Source organism: Syngnathus leptorhynchus, chromosome 4, assembly GCF_054491065.1.
Source record: "Syngnathus leptorhynchus isolate UIUO chromosome 4, UIUO_Slep, whole genome shotgun sequence".
Taxonomy (NCBI): domain Eukaryota; kingdom Metazoa; phylum Chordata; class Actinopteri; order Syngnathiformes; family Syngnathidae; genus Syngnathus; species Syngnathus leptorhynchus.
Window position 1 is genome coordinate 10366011 of NC_141198.1, and position 22471 is coordinate 10388481.

Below are 22471 nucleotides of genomic sequence, written 5' to 3' on the forward strand. Positions count from 1 at the left end.
CAAATTCACATGTATTCTTGACTAGAATACACTTCATATAATAAAAGAGGAAATTTACAGTTTGTTTTGCAGATTGGGATAATGCACTTGAGTCTGCATCCCCAGAAACTTTCATTTTTAAAAAACGCAAAACAGACTGCATATTATCCATAAAAGGTTTATTGCCCACAACATTTTCTGTAGGGAAAAAGGGGCAGGCAATTTTACAACAAATACTGTTGATAAGCGACAAAACTACTGCTTAAAAAAAAAACAAAAACATGCACATAACAAGGAGGCATATAAACAAACTAGAATAAAGTAAAAACGGAAACTGCACAGGATGTTTGAGAGCAGTTAGATAATCTATCCACATATCATCACCTTCGTAAAATGGCCCAAGTGCCCCATAACAAAAACGAACCAAATACAGTTTAAATCGTACTTAACTTCATTTGAGAGGTAGACCTGAATAATCTGTATGATGTCGCAGGTGGCCAACATAAGAGGCCAAAAAAATAAGTTGCCAAATCTGACCTATGCCATTATTTTAAGAATGTGACAATATGGAATCATAAATTAAAAATGCTCATCTTAAAAAACAAATCCCATACAAGGAAGGTTAAAGAAGAAATTCAATATGGTCTGTCTCTGCGCTCCTGGCGATGGTCCCTGAAAGAGAGCGACAAAAAGCAACGCTCATTAGCTGGCGTCTCAACAGCTTTCCAGCTCCTTCCCAATCGCACGGTAAATGGGAGTATTTGGGCTCGTGCTGTACCTCATATCCATCTTGCCACCGGGTGGGCCCATTCCCCTTCCTCTGCCACCCATGGGTGGGCCTCCTCGGCCGGAACCGCGGAAACCGCCTCTGTCCATGCCGCCGCGGCCCCTGAAGCCGCCGCGATCGCCTCCCCTGAAGCCGCCGCGATCGCCTCCCCAGCCTCCTCGGAAACCTCCGGGGCCACCTGAGGGACCGCCGCGGTCCATGCCCCTGCCCCCTCGCATTCCCATTCCACCTCTGCCTCGTTCACCTCCAGAAGGAAATGGAGGCCCGCCACCCATGCCTTCAGGCTTGGGAGCTTTGCACTGGTTACACTCCATCCTCCAGGCAAAGTTTTGGTTCCCACAACCCCTGAAATGAAATGCAAGACACACATATTGAAGCAAGAAGTGTTCACACTGCACTCGTGTGCTTAAAGATAGACAAGTACATACGGATTAGGGCACTCCCAGTCGCCAGCCCTCTGTTGCATGTTGCCTCCTGTAGGTCCGCCACGGCCCATGCCACGTGGTCCACCTCGAGGCATGAATCCGCCGCGATCTCCGCCACGGCCCATCATACCTAGCGGGTGATGTGCCACAATTAGAAAAAGCCCCCATCAACCTGAATATGTCAAACAAAAACAAAAAGAAGAGAAGCATTCTACACTTACCTCCACGGCCCATCATGCCATCGCGCATGGGGATCTGGGTTTTACGGCGTGCCATCGATACCTTGAGTTTGCGGCCCTGAAACTCCTTACCTGTAAGTTTGACAAACAAAAATAAGCATCTTCATTTCACACATGACATGCTGAAAACTAAACAGACTCTTCTACCATCAAAGTGCTCCACAGCGGCTTTGGCGCAGACAGGCTCCTCGTAGGAGAGGGTGGCATCCCCTTTGGGCTTTCCCGAATCCTTGTCAGTGTAGATGTTAATGGCAAGTTGACCGAGCCTGCGATTGAACTGGAGGAAAAATAAGGAGTTAGCTTCCAACCGTTTGGTTCCCACGATCTTCCGGCAGCCCTATTCATACTCTGATTGGTCCGACGTGCTTAAAGAATTCGGCCATCTCGTCAATGTTGGCCTTTTCAGTCAAGCCAGTGATGTAGATGGCACAGTTCTCGGATTCGTCTTGCTCCTCAGGTCGTCCTAAAGAGAAACAGTTTCATTTTATAAAAAATTAACAGCAAATAAATGATCAGTGTGCTCAAACTGAACTCACCAATCTCACGCTCTTCGCCGCCCATGTGTCCTATGGTCCGGTGAGTGGAGGGGCAAAAGAAATAAGAGAGTGAGGGAGGGGATTTAGTCAGTACATCCTTCTCAAATCGTGTATACAACACTTGAGGAGTGCTACAAAACAGAGTTCAGACTTCATTACACAACTGTGGGGCCATGTTAAACCATCATAGCGTACACATGATTGAAAACGTAAAATACCTCAGACCCCAATGAACAATAATTTTGTGCTCTGTGAAAAGCCTCTTAGACCAGTAAGTAAATGCTCCCCAAAAGACCAAAAGTAACATTTGAGATAGATTGTTTTTTTTTTAAAGTCAACCCAGTCACGAGTGGCATTTTTTTCCATTACCCTTTGGAAATTTGGTCACGCAATAAGCAATGGTTGAATTTCACCAAAAAACCCTCTGAAATTGGTCTTAGGCACTGGAAAAATTTCCCCCAATTAGGACGTGTTCATAAAATTGACATTCCATACCACAATAGCAAAAATGAATACTCAAAACATAGTTGGAAGTTATTAAGGCTTGTAAAGGACTAACCAGTGTAATTTCTCGTTAACTTACCACCAGGCTTACTGAAGCCACCTCTGTCTCCAGCGCTGCTATGGGGGAATAAATGAAGATATGAAGGCCATTTCCCTTTTACAGCCACATCCCATGGCTCGAGCAAAGTGGCTTGATTGAGGGAGTCAAAAAAACATTCTAGCGTGGCTAACAGCAAGTAAAAGCCCCTACTGTTGTTATTCACAATGTGGTATCATGTGTTAACTTATTACTAGTAACTTAGTGATAACAGTTGTGTATAGAATCTTGAAAAGAATGTGACAGAAGCTATACATTTGTAAAATGATTTCAGATGCATTGACAAATATACAATTGCTTTTACCATTATGGTCTAGATATGTTAACAGATGATCCAGATATATATATAGAAAAATAACATTAGAATGCATCTGGAAGTTTACATTAACCACTGCATACATTTAAAGTAAATTAAATAATGTTACATAGCAAAAAAAACAATTAAACAGTACACATTTTACACGAATAACCTGTGATTTTTTAAACACACTTGTTCATGTATTAAAAACAAGACAAAATAAAAAAACACCCATCATGCTCAGAAACACCACCATCCTCTGTTGTTGGAAAATAAGGCAGACCCCCAATCTGTTTAAGATCCCTCCTGTGGGGCTTAAGTTGGCGCCTCTGCACTGAGTACAGATATTTTCTAGAGAAAAGATGCTTTTAAATGGCTCTGTTACCTGTACGGTATAAATGTGACAAAGCATGTTAAAAAGTTCTCAATTTGATCAAAACAGTTGAATTCCAAAAACACAAAACACAGTTTTAAACATTTCAAAAATGACATTGTGACCACCCCCCCTGAATACCCCTGTGCAATTCTAAAATTCTTAACTGAAATATTTAAATCTACACCCTGTTGATATCATTTCTGCAGAATTGCCAACTTATCACATGCCAAATTCACTCAAATCTGCCTTTACCAAGAAAAAAGCAGTTGTGTATGCTGCATTATGTCATATTTGAACACCATTTCATGAACGGCTGCATTTTGATGATTATTTAGGATATGGGAACCCTTAAACATTAGAGTGCATTCATGTTTGCCCAACGAATAATTACACACATGTGACAAAGTGCCCTTCTGTTCAGCCCATCCCCAAAATCCCATCACAAAAACAAAACTTGGCATTGTACCTCGGTGATCTCTTTACCTGCGCCTGCTTTCAAACATTAAGAACCTACTCATCGCAGACACACATCAAAGTCAGAAATATCCCACTGTGGTTAGTTTTGTGTTATATGGCTTGGGGGAAACCAGCTAACACGCACACGTGATGCATATCAAAAGGCACCAAATATGAAATGGGCCAAAGTGTGCAGAGGGCTAAAACAAAGTAATATGACCCACCTCCCTAATTTTTGGAGACTTCTTTCTCTCCAATATCAAATCACTCATGAGTAGCATGTGACCCCACCTCCTCTGTCTCTCCAATATCAAATCACTCATGACCACACAAGTATATTTTCTTGTTGATAATACCATCACTCATAAAGAGAGTGCATTTGTAGGATGTATTCAAACATATTGATTCCTGGTATAAATGAGCGATTGAAATAAATAAATAAAAATAAAAGGACAAAACTGGGAGGGGCTTTTCAGTTCAGTAAAATGTGCTTTACGTTTGTTTTTGTGTCCACACCGTCACTTGAATACAGTACTGGTTTAGGATAAATTTACAAGTAAACCCACCAAATAAAAACGGTTAGCCACAGATATAACTTGAAACAAAATTCAAGAGGAAAACCAAGAATGTTTACCCACTCATTTGACCTGCCTTTAGGTACACATACTACATGTTTTTTGGAACCTAGAGCAACACCTTTACCCTTGTTCAATTGCCTTTCTGTTGTTGGTGATAATTAGCCACTTAGTGCAGGGATAAACACTGAATGCTGTTGAAAAAGACTTAAAAAACAACAAACAAAAATGCATGCTGGTTTATGCGAAGGGCAAACAACTTAGTTGGGTATATTGTTTAGGGACAACCTTGATGTACTTATAAAGAAAAACACCCAAGCAAGCTGGTTTATGCGAAGGGCAAACAATTTAGTTGAGAATATTGTTTAGTGACAACCTTGATGAACATCAGTCCGAACTTACTGAAGTCAAGTAACCATTTGCAAGACTCATTCACACCAACCTGATGTGTCGTAAACGACAACCTTATCTAAAAACAGTACAACATGAAGGTCCCTCACACCGCTACCTCTACAGTATACCAGTGAAATAGTGAATTGTGAACATTTGAGGTGCATTGAAATCCAACGAATTGAGCGCTAGTTGAATCAACTGTAGACAAGACGCATTAATCCTTTTTTGTCTAGCAATTATAATTGAAGTCTGATTTGCGATCAACCTTTGCTATTTAAATCATTCAGCTGAAACCTTCAGAGATGTTCCCTTCCTATATTATGCACAGGCCCCAATAAATCGATTGAATGAATACAAAACTTTCACTTACCAAAGGCAATTTAGTCACAGAGCTGAGAAAAACAATGGTGCAAATGTCTTAAACTCATAGTGGCAATTGAAAAATCCCTCTGGTCATCACCAGCGTTAGAATTTGGGCTTATTTTCCCTCAGCCCTGCCCTAAGCAGCCATAGCACTTGCAGAGTCAAAATACAGAGTCAGCCACATGCTCAAGAAAGAAACTTACCCCATGCCACGACCCATGCCGCCACGGCCACGATGCATCATTCCTCCTCTGTCAAAACCGTCACGGCTCCTGCCCTCTGAGTACCTTGAAGACTCGGAGTAGCCAGAGCCTCCTCCCTGACCATCCTGTCTGTAATTATCTGGAAACAATGACAACTCCCATCAAAATATGAATGGAAATAGCGCAGTAGTAAAACAGGAAGTAAGCTTACTGTAATGGTTGGACTGATAGCTGGGCGGTCCACCTTGTTGGCCATACTGGCTGGCTGGGGGCTGCCCATAGGAACCAGCAGCCTGGGGTGGATAGGAAGGGGGAGGCTGCTGTTGGCTCTGCTGCTGGTACCCACCCTGAGGTTGGCTGTAGCTGGTCTGCTGGGCTTGGTAACCAGACTGCTGCTGGCCATATCCTGTCTGTTGGGAGTAGCTACTTTGGCTGTAACCAGTCGGCTGACTGTTCGCACTGTAACTAAGGAGAGGGGGAAAAATGCATTAAAAAAAGAAAAAAAGCTTGACTAAATTTGTGTTCTCAAGATTTCATGTAAATGGGCACACCTCTGCGGTGCAGCAGGAGCTGTCTGCTGACCATAAGCAGGATATGCAGGCTGAGCAGTATAACCGGGCTGAGACCCATAAGACTGGGATGGGGCTGGAGCAGCAGCGGCTGCAGCAGCAGCAGGAGCGCCATCATAAGCCTGAGCGCCATAAGCCTGGGAGGCTTGAGTGTAACCGTGAGCTGTCGACTGGGCAGCGGGATAGCCAGCTGAGGAGCAAATAAGACATTTTCCCCTCAATGAGCCCATGAGCAAATCAGATATTGACATTGGGTAATCCACTGATTCCATCTAGAATCCATTCAAAAACTTCTCTGATCACATACCTTGAGCTGTTTGGCCATAGGAGGAGCTGTACTGTTGCGGCGGCTGCTGTTGAGCATAACTCCCGGCAGCAGGGGTTGCCTGGGTGTAAGAATTGTCAACAGCAGCAGCAGGCTGGGCATATGATCCATAACTTTGCTGGCCATAACTCTGCTGTCAAATTAGACGCAAAATTAAATTATTGTTTAGGTTATGCGTGTGAATATTGCGTTAAATTCTCTCACGGAATGAACAACCGATCAATAAGTAGTCATCATTTACCTGGGCAGATTGTCCATAACCTTGCGAAGCCGGAGCAGCATAGGAAGCATACCTGCAAAGAAGGCAAGTTCAAGTTATTTGTTATTGTGTATTCAAATCATGTTATCCAGGTCAAATTTCTGTTATCTTTTGCTTCTCTCTACATGATTATGGTAGTTTTATAATTAGAACTGTTGTAATGTAGATTGTGTGTCTGGCACTGAAAATTTGGTTGTAATCGGGACGGGATTAGATAAACAGAACTGCTTCAACCCGGTTCCCTTTTCGACAAGTCGTGTAAAAGAACATTTGAAATTAAGTTGTAATAAATGTGTTGTACTTGCCGAAATGAACAGAATCAAATCAAATACTAGTGAAGAATATGTGATCACTTAACAATGAAAATACACCGAATATTAATTATATGCAGTTTGTTGAATACTTACCCCGGCTGAGAACTGGACTGGCTGTAGGAGCTGTAATCTGTTGTACGGAGCATGAAAAAAAAATTACAATTGTTAAGGTTTGAAACCTTTTACTCGCCCCGATGCTAATGTTAGTGCTAACACCACGTTCAACCGGCCCGCGGTTTAAGCGCCATTCAACCGCGACCATGAATGGCGAGGCTTCAACGATCATGCAGCTAACTGCAAATTATGATTCCTAATATCAAAATGATGGAAAGCGAGAAAAGATCGTCAAAATGAAGAGGAATTGTGCAGCGGGATGGGGGCAAATGGCGAAGTACGTCGAATCACATTAGGCCTTGTGCCAGGCGCCAATTCACGACAATGGACATTTGCTTCAGTAGAGCTAAAACAATATAATTCTCAGACGCCTGGCAATAATAAAGTAAAACACTCACGCAATGATACATGATTCGATATTACGGAATCTATATAACGAAACTTTTCCAGAATCTACACGTACCAGGAGCCGACATTTTGTATGTCTTGTAAGAGACGACTGGACAAAGTTGATTGTTGGAGAGACGCCTTTGAGTGCGCAACAACCAGGAAATATCGCGAGATAACAAGCTCATCTTTTCAAATAACGCGATACTTGATTTGACCTACTAACACAACTACTACAGTGTCTTTCGAAAGTCTATTTCGTATATGACGATAACAGTGCTCGTGAGCTTTATTTTATGTATTTGTACGAAAATATGAAATCGCAATTTGTAACAGCGTTCAGTTCCCCCGGCTTCTTGTTACCAAGCGTTTGAGAACCAACAACAACACAGTTCTGCAACACATTACTGAACTTTACATGAATTTCTTCATTTTCAGTTAAATTGAGCAGACGTAAGACATAAACATATGTACAGCAGAAGAATCACTACACATGTCAACAAATGTTTACAGTTTTTAAAATCATTTTCAAATATTTCTGGATATTTTGATATTTTTTGGGACTGATTTCAAATATGACTGTGTTTTCTCTGGCACATTCAGGTTATAATAATAAGACAAGGCAATAAGTAAACAAATAAAAGTAAATACTAAACTCTAGTTACTAGAGAATTCTATTTCTGGAGGAAATTGTGTGTGAAGGCTTAAATATTGAATGATATCGAATGGCATATAATGATAAACTACAACGAACAAGAATTATCTGAAAATGTTGAAGTTGAAATGTTTTTTTATCAGTCCAAAAATGTAGAAACTAGAGGTGTAAAACAAAACAAAAAAGTTGTAAATATGGAATCTATTGTTGTAAATTGTAATAGTGAAAATGTTGAATGGCTGGAACTCTGATCGTGACAAAACTTGTGTTACCTGAAAGTCTCAGTATGTCCAACAGGTGGCAGTGTCACGCTCTATGAACTGGTAGTGAAGAAAAACGTATATGACGTCACACGGAAGTACACAAAACAATACGTGAAGCTTTCTAATCGCAGTGTTCTTACTAAATCGTGGATGTTTTGGAGCATATTTTTTGACATCTCATCAACGTATGGAGACTGTACAAGAACAAACGACAATATTCCTGCCAATAATCGTTAATTATTACACAGAGTGCAGGTTTTCTGCGATCAAAATAGACGTAATCTATGGCCACTTCACTCCAGACTAATATACCAACGTAGCGCAAGAAAAATAAGAAGAGTAAGAAAGATCAAGTCATTTAAGTCATGCGTTTTCGTGTATTTTCAGTATGGCTCGGATCAGATCGTCCAGGATTCTTTCTAGGGACAACCCTGCTGATAGCGCTTATCTTGATGGTGTACGCTGCAGGTCCCCAAGCCAGTCTCAGTTTAGGTCCAGGTGGAGAATTTCCACGTTTCAGAGGTATCAATTAATAAAGGGAATAGTTACGGTTTTACTGTGAACAACACTTGAATTACTTTTCTTTTTCCCAATGATTCTGCCTCATAGACGTGTTCCTGTACGCCCTCAATCATGATGATTCGCCCGCCTTGCTTGTCAGCATAGTGTTGCTGCTGCTGTTGGGACCACGTCAGGAGCGTCACTGGGGCACAGTGGCCTACCTAGCCCTTTCCGTTCTGACAATGACTGTATTACCTCTTATTTACACGTTGATCATCTTTGTCTTCAGTCTCGAGGCCAGTCGATTCTGTGGCTATGCTGCCATTCATCTGGCATTGTTTACAGCCCAGTGCCGTCACGTATCAAATAGGCGACTACAAGGCTATTTGCCACTTTGGATTCTGCCCTTGTTGCTGCTGCTGCTTTTTCTGATCATTCTACCTGGCACACCTGCCCTGCTTAATTTCGGTGCCATATGCATCGGTCATAATTGTATCCTTTTTTAAAATATCACCAAGTGATGTAATATTTGTAAATATTTCAGTGTGGTGGCATGTTGCAGTAGTTGTTAGCAGTATCAATGTGTGATTGTGAGTGTCAAAGGTCAATGGGCCTTCTGATTGTTTTAAATACTGTTTTCTGTTCTTTGCCACTGATGTACAGTCAATTCTGGAATTTAGTAGAAAACGATTGCTTGATCACACTGAGGAAAAATAGTTAGAAAGAAATTTTGAAGGTACTTTGGAAATTTCAGAATCTTCTTGTGTGATACTTAATGAACCTTTCAGATAATCACAGCTTCATTGAAATGCTACAGGAGCTGGAGAAAGCCAGTTTCCTGACCTTCATTCCCTCTTCAGCGTATATTCCCACATTGTGCAGACTAAGATTGCCAACCTACAGCTCCTCACAGATGTACGAGTTATCTCGTTTCCACCCATTCCATTTAATAATCACACTCTTGTTAACTGCATTTAAAATCATTTTACTATACTCTCTCAAAGTTCCAGGTCACAATCTCAATTTATGCATGACAATCATGCACCCCCTTCAATGAGGGACCCCTTAACATTGAACCACCATCCGTGGGAGGAGCCACTGTCTGTCTGGAGGCCAGAGTCTGAAGCAGAGGTTTTGGAAGAACACATGCTGAGGGCTGGAATACTTGCCTCCTTACAGGATGCCCCAGAGGAAATGGATCAAAAAGTAGAAGTGCCAAAATCATCTGTTTCTGCACTGAGGTCAGTACTTGTACATATTTCTCAATTTGTACATTTCATGTACATGCCGGATTTTAATTTGGCGGGATAATGACAATTGATAACAATGTTTCCCCTTAGACTCCAGCAGCTGGAGAAGATGGGCTTCCCCACAGAAAAAGCAATAGTGGCACTTGCAGCCTCAAAACAGCTAGATGACGTGATTTCCTTACTCGTAGATGACAGCGTTGGAGAGCAGGCTGTGGTCATCGCAAAGGGGAAAAAGACCTCCCCACCCAAAGGCCCCTAGGTGACTAAACACTGACATGAAGCCTGGAAAAACCTGTTGGCCTTTATACTCCAAACTGGACTGTTACTTGGACTTTTGCAGAGCTTGAACATTACATTTTTATTTCTTGTGAAATAAATTCATATTGAACATGATTTCAGAGTTGGGCTGGGAATTTGAGAAGGTTTCCTTTATGCAGTGCACTATGGGGTTAGAATTTATATATATATATATATATATATATATATATATATATATATATATATATATATATATATATATATATATATATATATATATATATATATATATATATATATATATATATGTTCATCTTTAGACTACAAACTAGTTAGTTCATTCATTTTCGACCCAAATGTCCAATATTTAAACAGTGAACATCATTTTATTACAGCGATCATCAGGAGACAGGATTATATTAACACATTTGCAAGAAATAAAAATTCAAAAGAGGAAGTTGTTATACGACGGCATATAAAACAAACTACGATTGACAATTTTAAATACGTTCACAATAACCTTGATTTACGATGAAAAATAAAACAAGTCTTCGGACAGCACCAACATAACAGTGGTTCCAGTTTTGCTTTTTCCTGTGCTGATTTTTTTTCTAAATGATTTTCAGAGTGAAATAAAATCCACTGGATTATAGGATATGCAACAAATGTAAATATGTTGTGATATATTTTCTCACTTTTTCAGTGTGTATTTTACTTGGAAAACACATCATGCTCACATATAGCAACACATCTCAGTTATAGTAGTGATGACATCAAACTGAGTTTAACAATATAAGAGATACAACAAAATGAATAATAGAGGTTTGTCTGTGTAGTTCAGGAAATCGTACATGCTCATAAAATCTCATGGCATCGCTGTTCAAATTGAAAACAAATTACAAACTCAAGTCCAGTCTCCACAAATGGATGAAGCTAAATGACCCTTATTGCCAAGATTTGTGGCCCGAGGAGCACCACAAGTAATTCAGAGCTTCCTTTTGTCAAACATGTGAGACCCTGCAGCTGGAAGTGGCTATGGTGATAACTTAAGGGTTGTCAAACGAGTTGTCACGGGTGCAGGAGGACATGGTGGAGTATCATAAACATATCCCTGAGGTGTCCCCCAACCTAAATTTGACAGGAAAGCCCTCTCAAGAAGGCTATCAATTAGGTGTTGAGTGCCGATGCGATCTATAGGAAGGGAAGCCAAACCAGCCTGCGGTCCTCAAGGAATGGGGGTTGCTACTTCCCTCGAACCTTGGTGTCGAAGGACAGAGGAGAAGCAGGTCGATACGGAAGCGCACCTGCCCGCTTATCTCTGTAGAAACTAGGGGAGGCTGTGCCAAATGGTCCATCCCCAGAGCCTAGATCAGGTTCTGTTGAAGAAAGACAGCAGTTGGAACAGGGCCTCCCTGCCCAGCACTGTGTTTGACCACGTGCACACTGTTGTCTTTTTTTCAAAACTGGAATTATCATAAACACGCCATCATTTTGATCAGTCAAGTCTGTTTGGCGCTACAACTTGCAACAAAGCGTGTGTCTGGTGAGTGGGCTGCAACAACACAACATTCAGTACACAACAGAGCAGTGGTTAATGCCGTTATTCTTAACATTGTGTATTTGAAAATGTAAAAATTGTTCTTAACCAGTTGTGTTTTAAAAAAATTAGTTTTGGGAAACAATTTGGACAGAAAAAAAAAGCATGGATGTATATTAGAGTTTAAGATTGTCCATAATAGTGATTTAATTCCGAAAGGGACACTGCTAATAGATGAAGTTATGTAATGTTTCAGCAAAGGGCCAAAGGTTGATGAAGCTGTAGTTCACAATTTTCTCACTAGACGGCGCAATTACAGTACATTTGAATTGTGCTTTCATCCGTATAATGGAATGTATGACAAAGAGGTATAGTGGTTTTCTGTGACCAAGCCTTTCAAGTTATTGACAATGTCAAAACTAACACAATTTAATTTGAAGGGGAAAAAAACCCCATGAAAATTAAATCCAAATGTTGCAGCACTACTCTCCAGACTAGCACAACAACAAACACATTAACCAACAAAGCACATTGATTTTCATCATTTAAAAGCAGTTTCTTTGCTCGATTGTAAACGGCTCCCAGAAGAAGAAATTGTACATAAATTTCAATTCTACAAAAACATCTAGTACTTTAAAGCAACTACACCAACATTCCTCAGTGCGGTAATGTCACGTCATGTTTCCAACACTCCCTAAATTCTCTAGATTGGATATTTTAGTGTGTGTGTCTATTTGAGGGCCAGCAGAGCCGTGGGTGAGGATGTCTCATCGTTACCTGGCCAGACGATAGCCTCCAGCAGCGTCACCCTACGAGCCAGAAGCTCGAGATCGGCCTGCAAGTCGCGGAACATCTGCAAGCTAAAGTCCTATCAGAGAGCAGTGACAGGGAGTGCTGTATGAGGGGGTGTGGAAACACCAGGCTGAGTCCTGGGGGCTGCTCGTGACTGTTGCCACTCCCTGTCCCAGTAGGTGAGGTGCAGTGGGAGTTGGAGCCCCCTACCTTGACCCCCGCCTTAAACTGACCCTGCCTCAGGCCTCCTACTCACCATGAATACCGATCATAGTCTCGAGGATTAAAACCCTCTCAGCTAAGATCTTCAGCGCCTCTCTGATCTGATGTATTCCGTCCCCCTGTGAAGATAGATACAGCCGTCAAGGTTAGGAGGGCAAGCTTGAGGAACTGCACGCCAAGATGCAGGTCATTTGCTTTTTCTTCTCAATACAGTTCAGCTGTTAGAAGGTTAAACAGTCCACACATTTGTCCAGCATTGTCGGCTTCCTATCTCTATCTCCCTCATTCTCTGCCATGCTGGGCTGGACAACAGCAGCATGCATGTCATAGTAGTTTGACACACGTTTGACATACCTGGACCAAACTATTCCAGGCTTTTTTTTTTTACATTCGCTCATGCTATGTACAGTTTCTGTTTCTGCAACTCATACAGAGAAATATGTCACCACAACTGCATCTTGAATGTTTTTGTGGTCATGAGAAGCTACTATGCACTCACTGGAGACTTTTTTTTTTTTACACTCTGTTAAAACTTAAAGGACCATAATTCATCATCACAAAAATAAGGCATGCAAAAGGGGTATTGCGTAGTAAAATTGTTAGTAAGAGAAAAAAAAAGGCAATGATTTTGTTTGTAGAAAAAAGGCGAACAAAGTACAAAGTAGAACATTTCGCTAATACAGACTATTTAATTTCAAGCAAGAATAAATGTTATGTGATAAGGTGCAACTTTGCCATATTTCAATGCAGCAGCCTTATGCACTTGTGAATATCGACATGCAGAAAATGAGTCTTTTTTTTTTTTCTTTTTGCATGACGGGGTAAGAGAGGGTAGCTGTATCCACTCCACAACACCTCTGAACCCAACGGAATCTACGACTTGAAACAGTAATGAAAAGATTTGGCATATGCATCACTTGCATTTTACTCAATTTAGAAGACCACAAATTTAGAAAAATGTGCTCAAGGATTTCGCCATCTCCTCTCTGCTTTGATTGGAGTGTCTTGCTTTAACCAGATTGATGGTGGTGATGCTATTTTGACATATATGCCAAAGTCAGATGCTGCCAAAGTGACTGTGAAAGGTAGCCATAGTTTGCAGAGGGAGTCAAACAACTTCAGGGTCAAGAGGGCAATGTCATGACGGGGGGGAGCTGCAGTCTGGAGCGCACCCCGAGGACCAACAACACAAAAACACAAAGTCTGAAGTTTTCCACACACAAATGCATACGGTTCACCAGCTGAAATCACATGTACACAAAAAAAAAACAACACATGGTAGGTGAGAAGATATGAGAGGACAAGAAAAACATATACACTACACATATCCTGAATAGAATATACCTTACATTTAGATTGCTCTTGTAAAATGAAAAAGAGGTCAAAGAAAAGGAAGGATTAGACAGACAGAGCAAATATAATACACAATAAGGGGGTTCTTCAAAGAAAAATCCAAGATTTTGTTCAACCAAATGTGCTTGTACATTACCGCCAAATGAGCTACTTCCTCACCGGTAAACCCTTCTCTCCAGGCTCTCCTTTGGGACCCGGTAATCCCTGTTAAAGAATTGTACAACTAAGTGTGACTTAAAGATAATGAAATGCTTTTGAAAAGATCATTGTCATGATCCTTATAATGTTAAAAACACTAGTTAGGGTTTGGGGTTATCTTACCGGCTCGCCCCTGAAGCCCCTGTCCCCTGGGTAACCCAAGGGGCCCTGAACCAAAAACGTATATCACATCGTTTTGTTTACGCATGAAGGATGAAGAAACTGAAAAGCTGCTGGACAAAAATTAGTGGCACTCACTCGCTCTCCGCGCTCTCCCTTTGGTCCAATAGGACCTTTTGCTCCAGGAATCCCAGGTTTACCCTGTCAACATAAACAATTTGGACTATATAGTATACTGACCACTCTTTTTCTAAATTGGTGTTGGCCATCTTACGCTCTGTCCCTGTGGTCCCGGTGGTCCAGCTGGTCCTTTTGGACCTGTGGGACCTACACATGAATTGGAAGACATATTAGTGATAAGGAATGAAGGATGAAGTATGCGAGCAACAAAATTAAAATGACCAAAAAATAATATCTTTGATTGAACTGTTTGTGATTGATTGTGTTGATTGCTGGCAATTCTGAGATACATATGAACAATGCAAAAAATTATGTCCAGTGGAAAATGTGAAATGATTGGCTTGTCGAGAAATAGTCTGGGGTCAAAATTGGACCACTGATAATACCAGCTGTGTACATTATTGAATTAAAAATGAACTTCAATTTCAGTTTGGCCAGAGTTTTGGGATAAACTGTGCACATAGGTACTAGATGTATTTTAAAATGTAAAGTCAGTTTTTTATTATGCAGCAAAAGACACCAACCGATCGGGCCAGGAGGACCCTGCGGTCCTGGTGTAGAATCATGGAAAGTGTTGGTGAAGAAGGGGTCTTTCCCTCGCTCTGCAACCAAAATAAAAACAGATTAAAAAAATAATATATATCTATATACCATCATCATTCTACACACTCTCCAGTTATGCTAAAGGTTTTGCTGGCAATTCATATTTTGTTTGACACATGTGGCTATTCATTTATCATGCGACTCAGATTGGTTTTATTTGTTTTATTAATGACCAATTCATACTTTAATGAATTGCAGCTCTAAATTGTGCAAAAAATTCCACCTTCCACCTCTGTACAAAAATGTTGTCCAACACAAAACGCTATACCTCTTGATACCACACGGTAGCGCTGTGTTACAAATAACTACAGTGAACTAAAATATGCAGGCTGGGCAAATAGCAAAACCGTGACATTTTATTCTTATTCATCCATTTGTTCATCTTCCGAACCACTTATCCTCATGAAGATCATGGGCATTATTATTATTATTATTATTATTATTATTATTATTATTATTGCATTTCATGACTATTTCTCTAAATAGCCATAAAATGCAAAAAAAAAAGTATTTTGGCTTATTATAGTTGAGGCCGCATTTGTGAGTTAACCTTTGATGACAACCTACAATGTTACAAAAAGCAATGTTTGCAGTTAATCACAGATTTTCATTCATTTAAAAAGTCGGCTAATTTGTGTAACAGCACAGAAAGAACAAGTATAGATAGAAAAGAATGCAAAGAAAGTCAGTGAGAAGAAGTGTTTGTTCTTGCAGATGAAACAGCATAGATCCAATTGAAGTTTTGGACTTTAGGGAGAGCGAGAGATGACGATGAGGAGCCCGAGACGACAGGAAACATCATCCAGCTGAAAAATCATTGAGCGTCTCCAATTGAGTTAGACATCCAGGCCAGTTGTCTCTGTCTGTCTGTCTGTCCGTCTTTGCATCTGCTTTGTATTCCCTAACTGTGATCTTGAACGACGCCACCTCCAGGTGAACACAGTTCCTTTTCATTCTTAACATTCTGGGTGCAGGTTTTTAAGCACTGGTGGTCCGCAGGAGAGACATTTAACCCCCTCGTGGATACATACAAGACAAATAAAGCAGTATTTTCCCAAGTAAGGTCAGCACAGTTCGGCCCGTCCGCCTTCCTGTCCTCCCGCCGTTCCCCGCTGTTACTTTGATGTGAAAGAAATGCCTCCCAGTCTCATTATGCCAATCCTAATACCTACACAGGAAGTTCACGCTGACAAATCTATGCTTTAAATACTTTTCCCCCCTTTAAAACCAGTGGATCAACAAATAAAAGGTGCTAACGCACCGACCTTGAAAGAAGTGAGGAGCCGACATCTGGTAGCAGTTGAGTGACAGCAGAAGTGGACAGGTTTTCATCACAGCATGTGAAGTTTTAAAATTTGATTTCACTTCTCGTTTTAGTCATACATTGCTGTATATCATTGAGTAGTTCGATTTTATAATGGGGCATTTTATGAAATTAGGTCAAAGTATCATGGAGAGGAAGATATATTTGTGTTGAGTGTTTAGGATCGAGTCTTACTGTCTGGCGCAGGGATGCGAGCACTGGCGGGAGCAGGTGGTCCTGGAGGCCCGGGTGGACCTGGTAGACCTCTCTCTCCTGGGAGTCCTGGGGGACCCCGAGGGCCTGAGGAGACAAAGAACCAAAAAAATGAGATATCATTGAACACAAGTCCTGACCTTGTCTGCTAATGAGGGCAACACGATTCTTGTCGGCTAGGAAACATCACAGTGGTATACATACGAGACTGAATGCGTTTACATTGCAACGTCGACTAAATTTCAGATGGAAAGTTTTATCGTTAGTTGCATGCATTGGAGTCTGTGGCCACATTTTTTTGTCATTGACTCAGATTTAATGAGGTACTAATTTTTGCTGCTTTACTTTTAGTGATTATGCTTCACGTTGCCAAGAGTTTAATTTTTTTTTCTCTAAAAGTGTATAAAGCCAGAGTGAATTAGAGAAGTACTGAAGAGAAAAAGGCATTCTGAAATATTTGGAAAATCTTTTTGATAAAAGTTTCCCTTTTGACATGAACGAAATATCAAATATTTTTTATAAAAAAAATACCGCACGGCTAGTGTCGTTAACAAAATCACAACTTTAACGTTTATACCAAACTTTCATGGAAAAACACCACAGGGGAAGAGAGGGGGACCATTATTAAAATAACGTTTGGTGCATGATTGTGCCAATGTTTTGCCGTGATTCATATGAGTGACATTACTACAACTGACAGGCGCTGTCTGAAAATGATTACTTTGCAAGGTAATGTTATTCTAACCCTGATCTGACACCCATAGAGGTCATTTTCACTTAAAGCCGCTGTAGCAGTTTGGGAGCGCGGGAGAGAAGTCTGATGCTCAGTGACTCAAATGACCTGCTTACCTAGACCAAAACATATTCAACCATATTTCCATTTGATACTGTAATCTATAATGCCACAAAGTTCAATTGTATGCCCAATTATCCCCATATACTTGTCTTGAAAGATAATTTGTCTTTGCATTGTATTGGATACAATCCAGTCCCGTGTTTGTCTTTCTATAAAAATGAGCAAATTATAGCTTTGGTTACAATATGTGGCACTGGTTTTGGGTGGCTATGAAGTAATGGAGAAAGAAAAACAATAACATCATGGCCACATGGAAAGCATAAGGATCTGGGATTTGTGTATATATGGCTCATATTCATTTAAGGTTGGATTTTGCAAGGCGTTCCTCGGAGAGTCGGTTTGAAAAAAGTTGGTCAATGTCTGGTCGTTACCCAGCAGCAGGTTCAGAACAGGGGTCATTTTAGAGACCTTCGAGATTCAGAGTGGAGAAATAACAGCGCGTGTTGAGAGCAGATGTTATGACACACATGCGCCACTATTTGCTTTATTATCATTCAAGTCCTGTGGATTTACTTTTTCCTACACTTGATTTATTCGGGGTCTGAATACATAGAGCAAGTTTATTCCTCTGTTTATACTCTGATTGGTGACCATGAGCTGCAACGGCACGTGACGGCGCTACAGTTGACTTTACACGTAGTACTCAAGACTCAATGGTCGCTGATAAAGCACAATTTAAGTCAGAATTCAGAAAGTTAGCAGACAAAATGTCTGGAACACGCTACTGGTTACAGCTGGAGCTCCTTTTGGATCGACCAAGTGGCTTAAGTGGAAGACAAACACCCCAAAGTCGGATATCATGGCTCAGTCTTGTTTCCACAAGTGTTTGGTTAATACTAAGGCAATCAAATGCCTCAAAAGTAGAGCGAGGCAAGAAATGCAAACTCTCTCCATCAGCAAGACACATAAGCTTAAGAATTGCTTGATTTCATCTCAAAATCCTCATGTTGCCCCATCTTACCTGAAGGTCCAGCGTTTCCCTTCAATCCAGGGCTTCCGGCTGGGCCCCTCGCGCCCGCCTCCCCCCGAGGCCCAGTGGGACCTGGCGAGCCTCGAGAACCTGTTTTGCCTCGGAGGCAAAGATTGTCATCACTAATTACACGGACGAAATTGCTGATTGCTTCGACATCAACTGTGAGTACAATTTTACCGTCTCTGCCTGGAAGACCATCGCTGCCCTTTTCCCCCTGAGGACCTGCAATAGAAGGACTTAATTGAGTGATTGTTTAACGCTTCCACTAAGCTCAAAAGTAGATAAGTGTGTCCAAGATATAGCAGGAAGGCTGATTTTGGTGCAAATGGGAGCATTCCTATGTAATCCAAACTCCTGTGATTTGTACTTTTTTTTTTTTGTAAATGATTAAAAAAAAACGGATGAATTGAAAGTGAATCATTTGACTCAATAAATGTGACAATGGTTCTTTTCTAACCAGACGTTGGATAGAGCGTGGTTCGTGTACCCGATTTTTATTTTATTTTTTTGCAGCAGCAGCTATAGCCAAGGCTGGGCTCGACTCCAGGAAAGAAAAGGTGAAGTGCTTGCCTTGAGCTCAGTAAGCATGCACCTCAAATGACTCTCTTTCTTAGACTGGAGGAAATGAGCGTATGTGGAAAGGTGGAAATAGGATATACTATAATAAGGGCATATGTGAGCAGGTAGAAAAGGGTTGATTGATAATAATGAACGATTGTTCAAAGTGTGAACTTGCACTTACTGTGTTTTTTTTTTTACTGTAAGGCTTACTGGATTATAAAGTGTAGTCTGTTTTTGAAAATTTCCATCCATAGGGCGCACTGGCTCAAACTTTATTCAATTTCAATTCGACATCCTTACATAAGGAACACCTTGATTATAAGGTGGATTATGAATTTCTGAGAACACTACTCATGATTTAATATTATAGCTCTAAATAGAAGACGACTACCTACCGGCAGGTCCCTGCTCACCGGGAGCCCCCTGAGCAGGTGCGGCCCCCAACAGTAAGGCGGCCTCAGGTGTAACTCTCCCTTTGGTCAGAGGGTGGTGCTGAGATATGGAAGGCAAGGCGGTGAGGACTTGGACCTGGTGATGCGAGACGTTAAAATGAGCGTGATGGAGCATCGTTAAGCACATACCTGACTATGTGAGTTTGCAAAAACCTTTGCCTCCAGCGAACTCAGCCTGTCATTCATTGCCGTGATTCGACTGCAGTTGAGACAGTCTGGAAACAGAAAACAGTAATTTACATCCGGTCTTTTTTTTTTTTATGGGCCAAGTCGGAACACATGGTAGCTTTTACATGAAAGGGGCTCCCCTGAGCGTGCAGGTGGGCGACGCAGTGTGGACGGTTTTCTTATTGCCTCCAGAGCCCCCTGCTGTTTGCCTGCATCTGTAGAAGATAGAGACAGTATGATGTCACTTCCTGTCATTTAGACTTGAAGTCATAATGTGGCTGGTTTGAAGTCCTTTTGAATTTAAAGGTCTGATTGCTTCACAAATATATTGCTATGAAACATGCAAGCTCGGCGGAACGTGCAGATTCAACACCCAATTCCACTTGACTGAAAGGTAGACATGCCAACGCTGCTAGTGCTGCCGTGAGTTCAAACGATACGATTGAAATAAAAATGCCTCACACCAAAAGCCGTGCTAAAAATGCCGGTCTTAAGAATGGATTTAAAAGTGGACAGTGAGGCCTTCTGATGTGCACCGGCTATGAATTCCATACATGGGAGCAGCAAAAGCCTACAAAGCTCAGTCCCACCCTGAGCCTCCACTACATCCTCGTTCCATCTCGGAGCAGCTGGTCAGCTGACCTGGGTAACCGAAACGGGAACTGCACGTGCAGCAGCTCAGAAGGGGAGGGCGGGGCTAAGAAGAAAAAAAAAACAAATAGTGTTGCCTTGGGGTACGGACGACCCCACTTTTGCCAGCAACATTTTCAAATACTGAGCTGTGTGGTGGCTGTGAACTCAATCCAAGCGACAGCTCAGACCATTTCATCCATTAATCATTGCCATTTTTTTTTTTGTTCGCAGCCACTTCTGAAAGAGACAACTGTGTGCGCAATGCGCCCCTTGCCAAGTTTCCCTTTTTTGTATTGTTCCTTGTGTGGAGTAGTCAGCAGAACATTGGGAAGCCATGGGAGAGAAGGAATAAACAATAGGTTGCTTGTGCCAAGACAATGAGCTTGCATTCTGCATTGCCTTGGTTTTATGAACTGTGGGAGTTTGTATCTGTGGGTGCTGAATGTTTTCAGTTGCTTTTGTCATACCGTCAAACATTTTTGTCGCTGTTACTCTGGATCTGTTCCAGCCAGGTGCTCGTGCTACAAACAAGCGGTTACCAAAGCACCTCATTAAGTAATACTTCCTTGCATTCTGTCACCACCAGCACTGAAAAAAAAAGTAAAAGCACCTGCAGCTATGAGTTGCAAAGGTCATGTGTCACAATACGTGTTACTGCAATGTAACATTTCACAATCGACTGTCTCTCTCGCTAGTGAAAACACAGGAGATGAAAAGTAGGACTGACTGTCCCACAGGAAAAAAACATTTGGGAACTTAATGCAGCAAAGCATAACATCTTGAGTGATTACTCCAAAGCGTGGTTATGATTGCTTATGATTTTTGGCTTGTGGGTATTTCTTTCTGAGGATTATAGGCAAAGATGGATTTAAGCGCTATGATACTTGTCGAAAATGTGGCAACCTTCTCCGTGTTTAGATATCAATGTCAAGAATGTGGCAGTCAAGGCAAACACAAACTTGGATGCGTTGGACATTCTGCAGTGACGCACCCACCGCACCGTGTGTTTATCCACAAGCGATGGCTGGTTTTAATTACCAAAAATGGGCTTTGGACAGGAAATGTAGACATCACCCCTCGCAAGCATCACTTCTCTTTCTCTCGAGTTCGAGCCTCAATTTCCTCACCCACACATGGGTTATTGTGCGAGCCATAAGCTAGATTTGGCACAAGGACAAATGTCTCCTACACACTTCTTCTTACACAATTACTCTCAGTCTCTTTATCTTCAAAGGTGAAATAAATCTCTTTGCCAGCTCCTGAGTGAGTTCAATGAAAGGCAGGATGGTCCTTCCTGCCTCCGAGGCTTCACACGGGATCCAACACCATAACATCTTCATTGTTTGGATGCCACCATGCCTTTTCAATGTTTGCTTCTCAATGGGCTAATTGCCCCACCGGGGGGTGGGTGTCAAATAAATGTGTGAATATATTTGGCCTCTTGCCCTCGCGGTGCACTGGGCCCTAATGAGTGAGCCAGTTAGGGCTATTCATTAGCGGAATAGCCCTGCTGAGAGTTCAGTGGGCCAGAGGCCATCCTGCCTCTGGGTCGTGCGTGTCCTATTCTGCTGCACATGCTGTCTTTGTCATTTGTTTGTAAACACTCCTTGAATTATGTCTTCCTCTGCGGCTACAAAATCTAGATGGAGATGAGAAGGATGTCCTGTACAGTATTGTGCGTTGTAGCCTATATGAAGATGCAACACGATTTTAACGAATATCTCCTCTTGCCTCAATGATCAAACCTCAGAAGGCTTGTTAAAAAGTCAGAAGTCTTTTGCATGTGGGCTGCCTTACATCACGTTTAGAGTTGAAGATGAAGGTCAGAAGGTCGTTTCGTCAGAATCTCACTAATAGGCCTGCCGAGCCTCGTGCATTTTTGTTTTTGGTTACAATCACCATATTTTTCGGACAATAAGTAGAATGTAAGTCGCATTTTTGGTGAAAATGTATTCAATAAAAACCGAGATTATGTACAGTAGCGGAGCAAAAATTCTTGTTCTCTAATAGCAGGTATTCATACACGAAATAGAGTTTTTTGAAATAAACTTTTTGATGGCAGATCTTAGCTTGTTTTCACAAGTTCGCTGAAAGTTTGGATGATTGTTGTGATCCATCGTAAAAGGGTAAGCGTGTGTCCCTCTTTGCGCAATCACACTGGTCCTGCTACAGTGTGATTGC

General features: G+C 41.5%; 3 protein-coding genes across 11 annotated transcripts in view; 1 reads left to right on the forward strand and 2 right to left on the reverse strand.

The window, feature by feature from the left end:
- Positions 1 to 141: 141 nt before the first annotated feature.
- Positions 142 to 7408, reverse strand: ewsr1b (EWS RNA-binding protein 1b). 5 transcript variants are annotated; one of them, XM_085908748.1, is made up of 15 exons: positions 7276 to 7408; positions 6792 to 6828; positions 6367 to 6418; positions 6108 to 6186; positions 5783 to 5990; positions 5443 to 5696; positions 5232 to 5370; positions 2550 to 2587; positions 1967 to 1996; positions 1778 to 1893; positions 1578 to 1707; positions 1413 to 1502; positions 1195 to 1321; positions 758 to 1111; positions 142 to 651 (listed from the first exon to the last, which is right to left on the reverse strand). In XM_085908748.1, the coding sequence occupies exons 1-15, from the start codon at positions 7385 to 7387 to the stop codon at positions 615 to 617; spliced, it is 1803 nt and encodes a 600-aa protein (XP_085764874.1). In that variant the 5' UTR covers positions 7388 to 7408; the 3' UTR covers positions 142 to 614. The 5 variants fall into 5 exon arrangements, with proteins under 5 accessions (XP_085764874.1, XP_085764871.1, XP_085764873.1 ...); XM_085908745.1 differs by having other exon boundaries at positions 6108 to 6255; XM_085908747.1 differs by having other exon boundaries at positions 5443 to 5690; positions 6108 to 6258.
- A 779-nt stretch (positions 7409 to 8187) lies between these two features.
- Positions 8188 to 10311, forward strand: rhbdd3 (rhomboid domain containing 3). The gene is made up of 5 exons (XM_085910603.1): positions 8188 to 8639; positions 8727 to 9110; positions 9407 to 9533; positions 9623 to 9859; positions 9959 to 10311. The coding sequence occupies exons 1-5, from the start codon at positions 8483 to 8485 to the stop codon at positions 10125 to 10127; spliced, it is 1074 nt and encodes a 357-aa protein (XP_085766729.1). The 5' UTR covers positions 8188 to 8482; the 3' UTR covers positions 10128 to 10311.
- Positions 10312 to 10443: 132 nt separating this feature from the next.
- The window catches only part of emid1 (EMI domain containing 1), a 40662-nt gene continuing 28634 nt past the window's right edge, over positions 10444 to 22471 (reverse strand). Inside the window, exons 4-16 of one of the 5 annotated variants that reach the window (XM_085910602.1) lie at positions 19783 to 19872; positions 19643 to 19704; positions 19433 to 19565; positions 18654 to 18698; positions 18465 to 18563; positions 16630 to 16734; positions 15053 to 15130; positions 14623 to 14675; positions 14487 to 14549; positions 14352 to 14396; positions 14190 to 14234; positions 12441 to 12531; positions 10444 to 11502 (exon numbers count right to left, since the gene is read on the reverse strand). In XM_085910602.1, the coding sequence (XP_085766728.1) occupies positions 11369 to 11502; positions 12441 to 12531; positions 14190 to 14234; positions 14352 to 14396; positions 14487 to 14549; positions 14623 to 14675; positions 15053 to 15130; positions 16630 to 16734; positions 18465 to 18563; positions 18654 to 18698; positions 19433 to 19565; positions 19643 to 19704; positions 19783 to 19872 (1043 nt within the window). In that variant the 3' untranslated portion in view covers positions 10444 to 11368. Of the gene's footprint in view, positions 11503 to 12440; positions 12532 to 12711; positions 12797 to 14189; positions 14235 to 14351; positions 14397 to 14486; positions 14550 to 14622; positions 14676 to 15052; positions 15131 to 16629; positions 16735 to 18464; positions 18699 to 19432; positions 19566 to 19618; positions 19705 to 19782; positions 19873 to 22471 lie in introns of all 5 variants that reach the window. The other 4 variants (XR_015065920.1, XM_085910598.1, XM_085910600.1 and 1 more) reach the window with 4 other exon arrangements.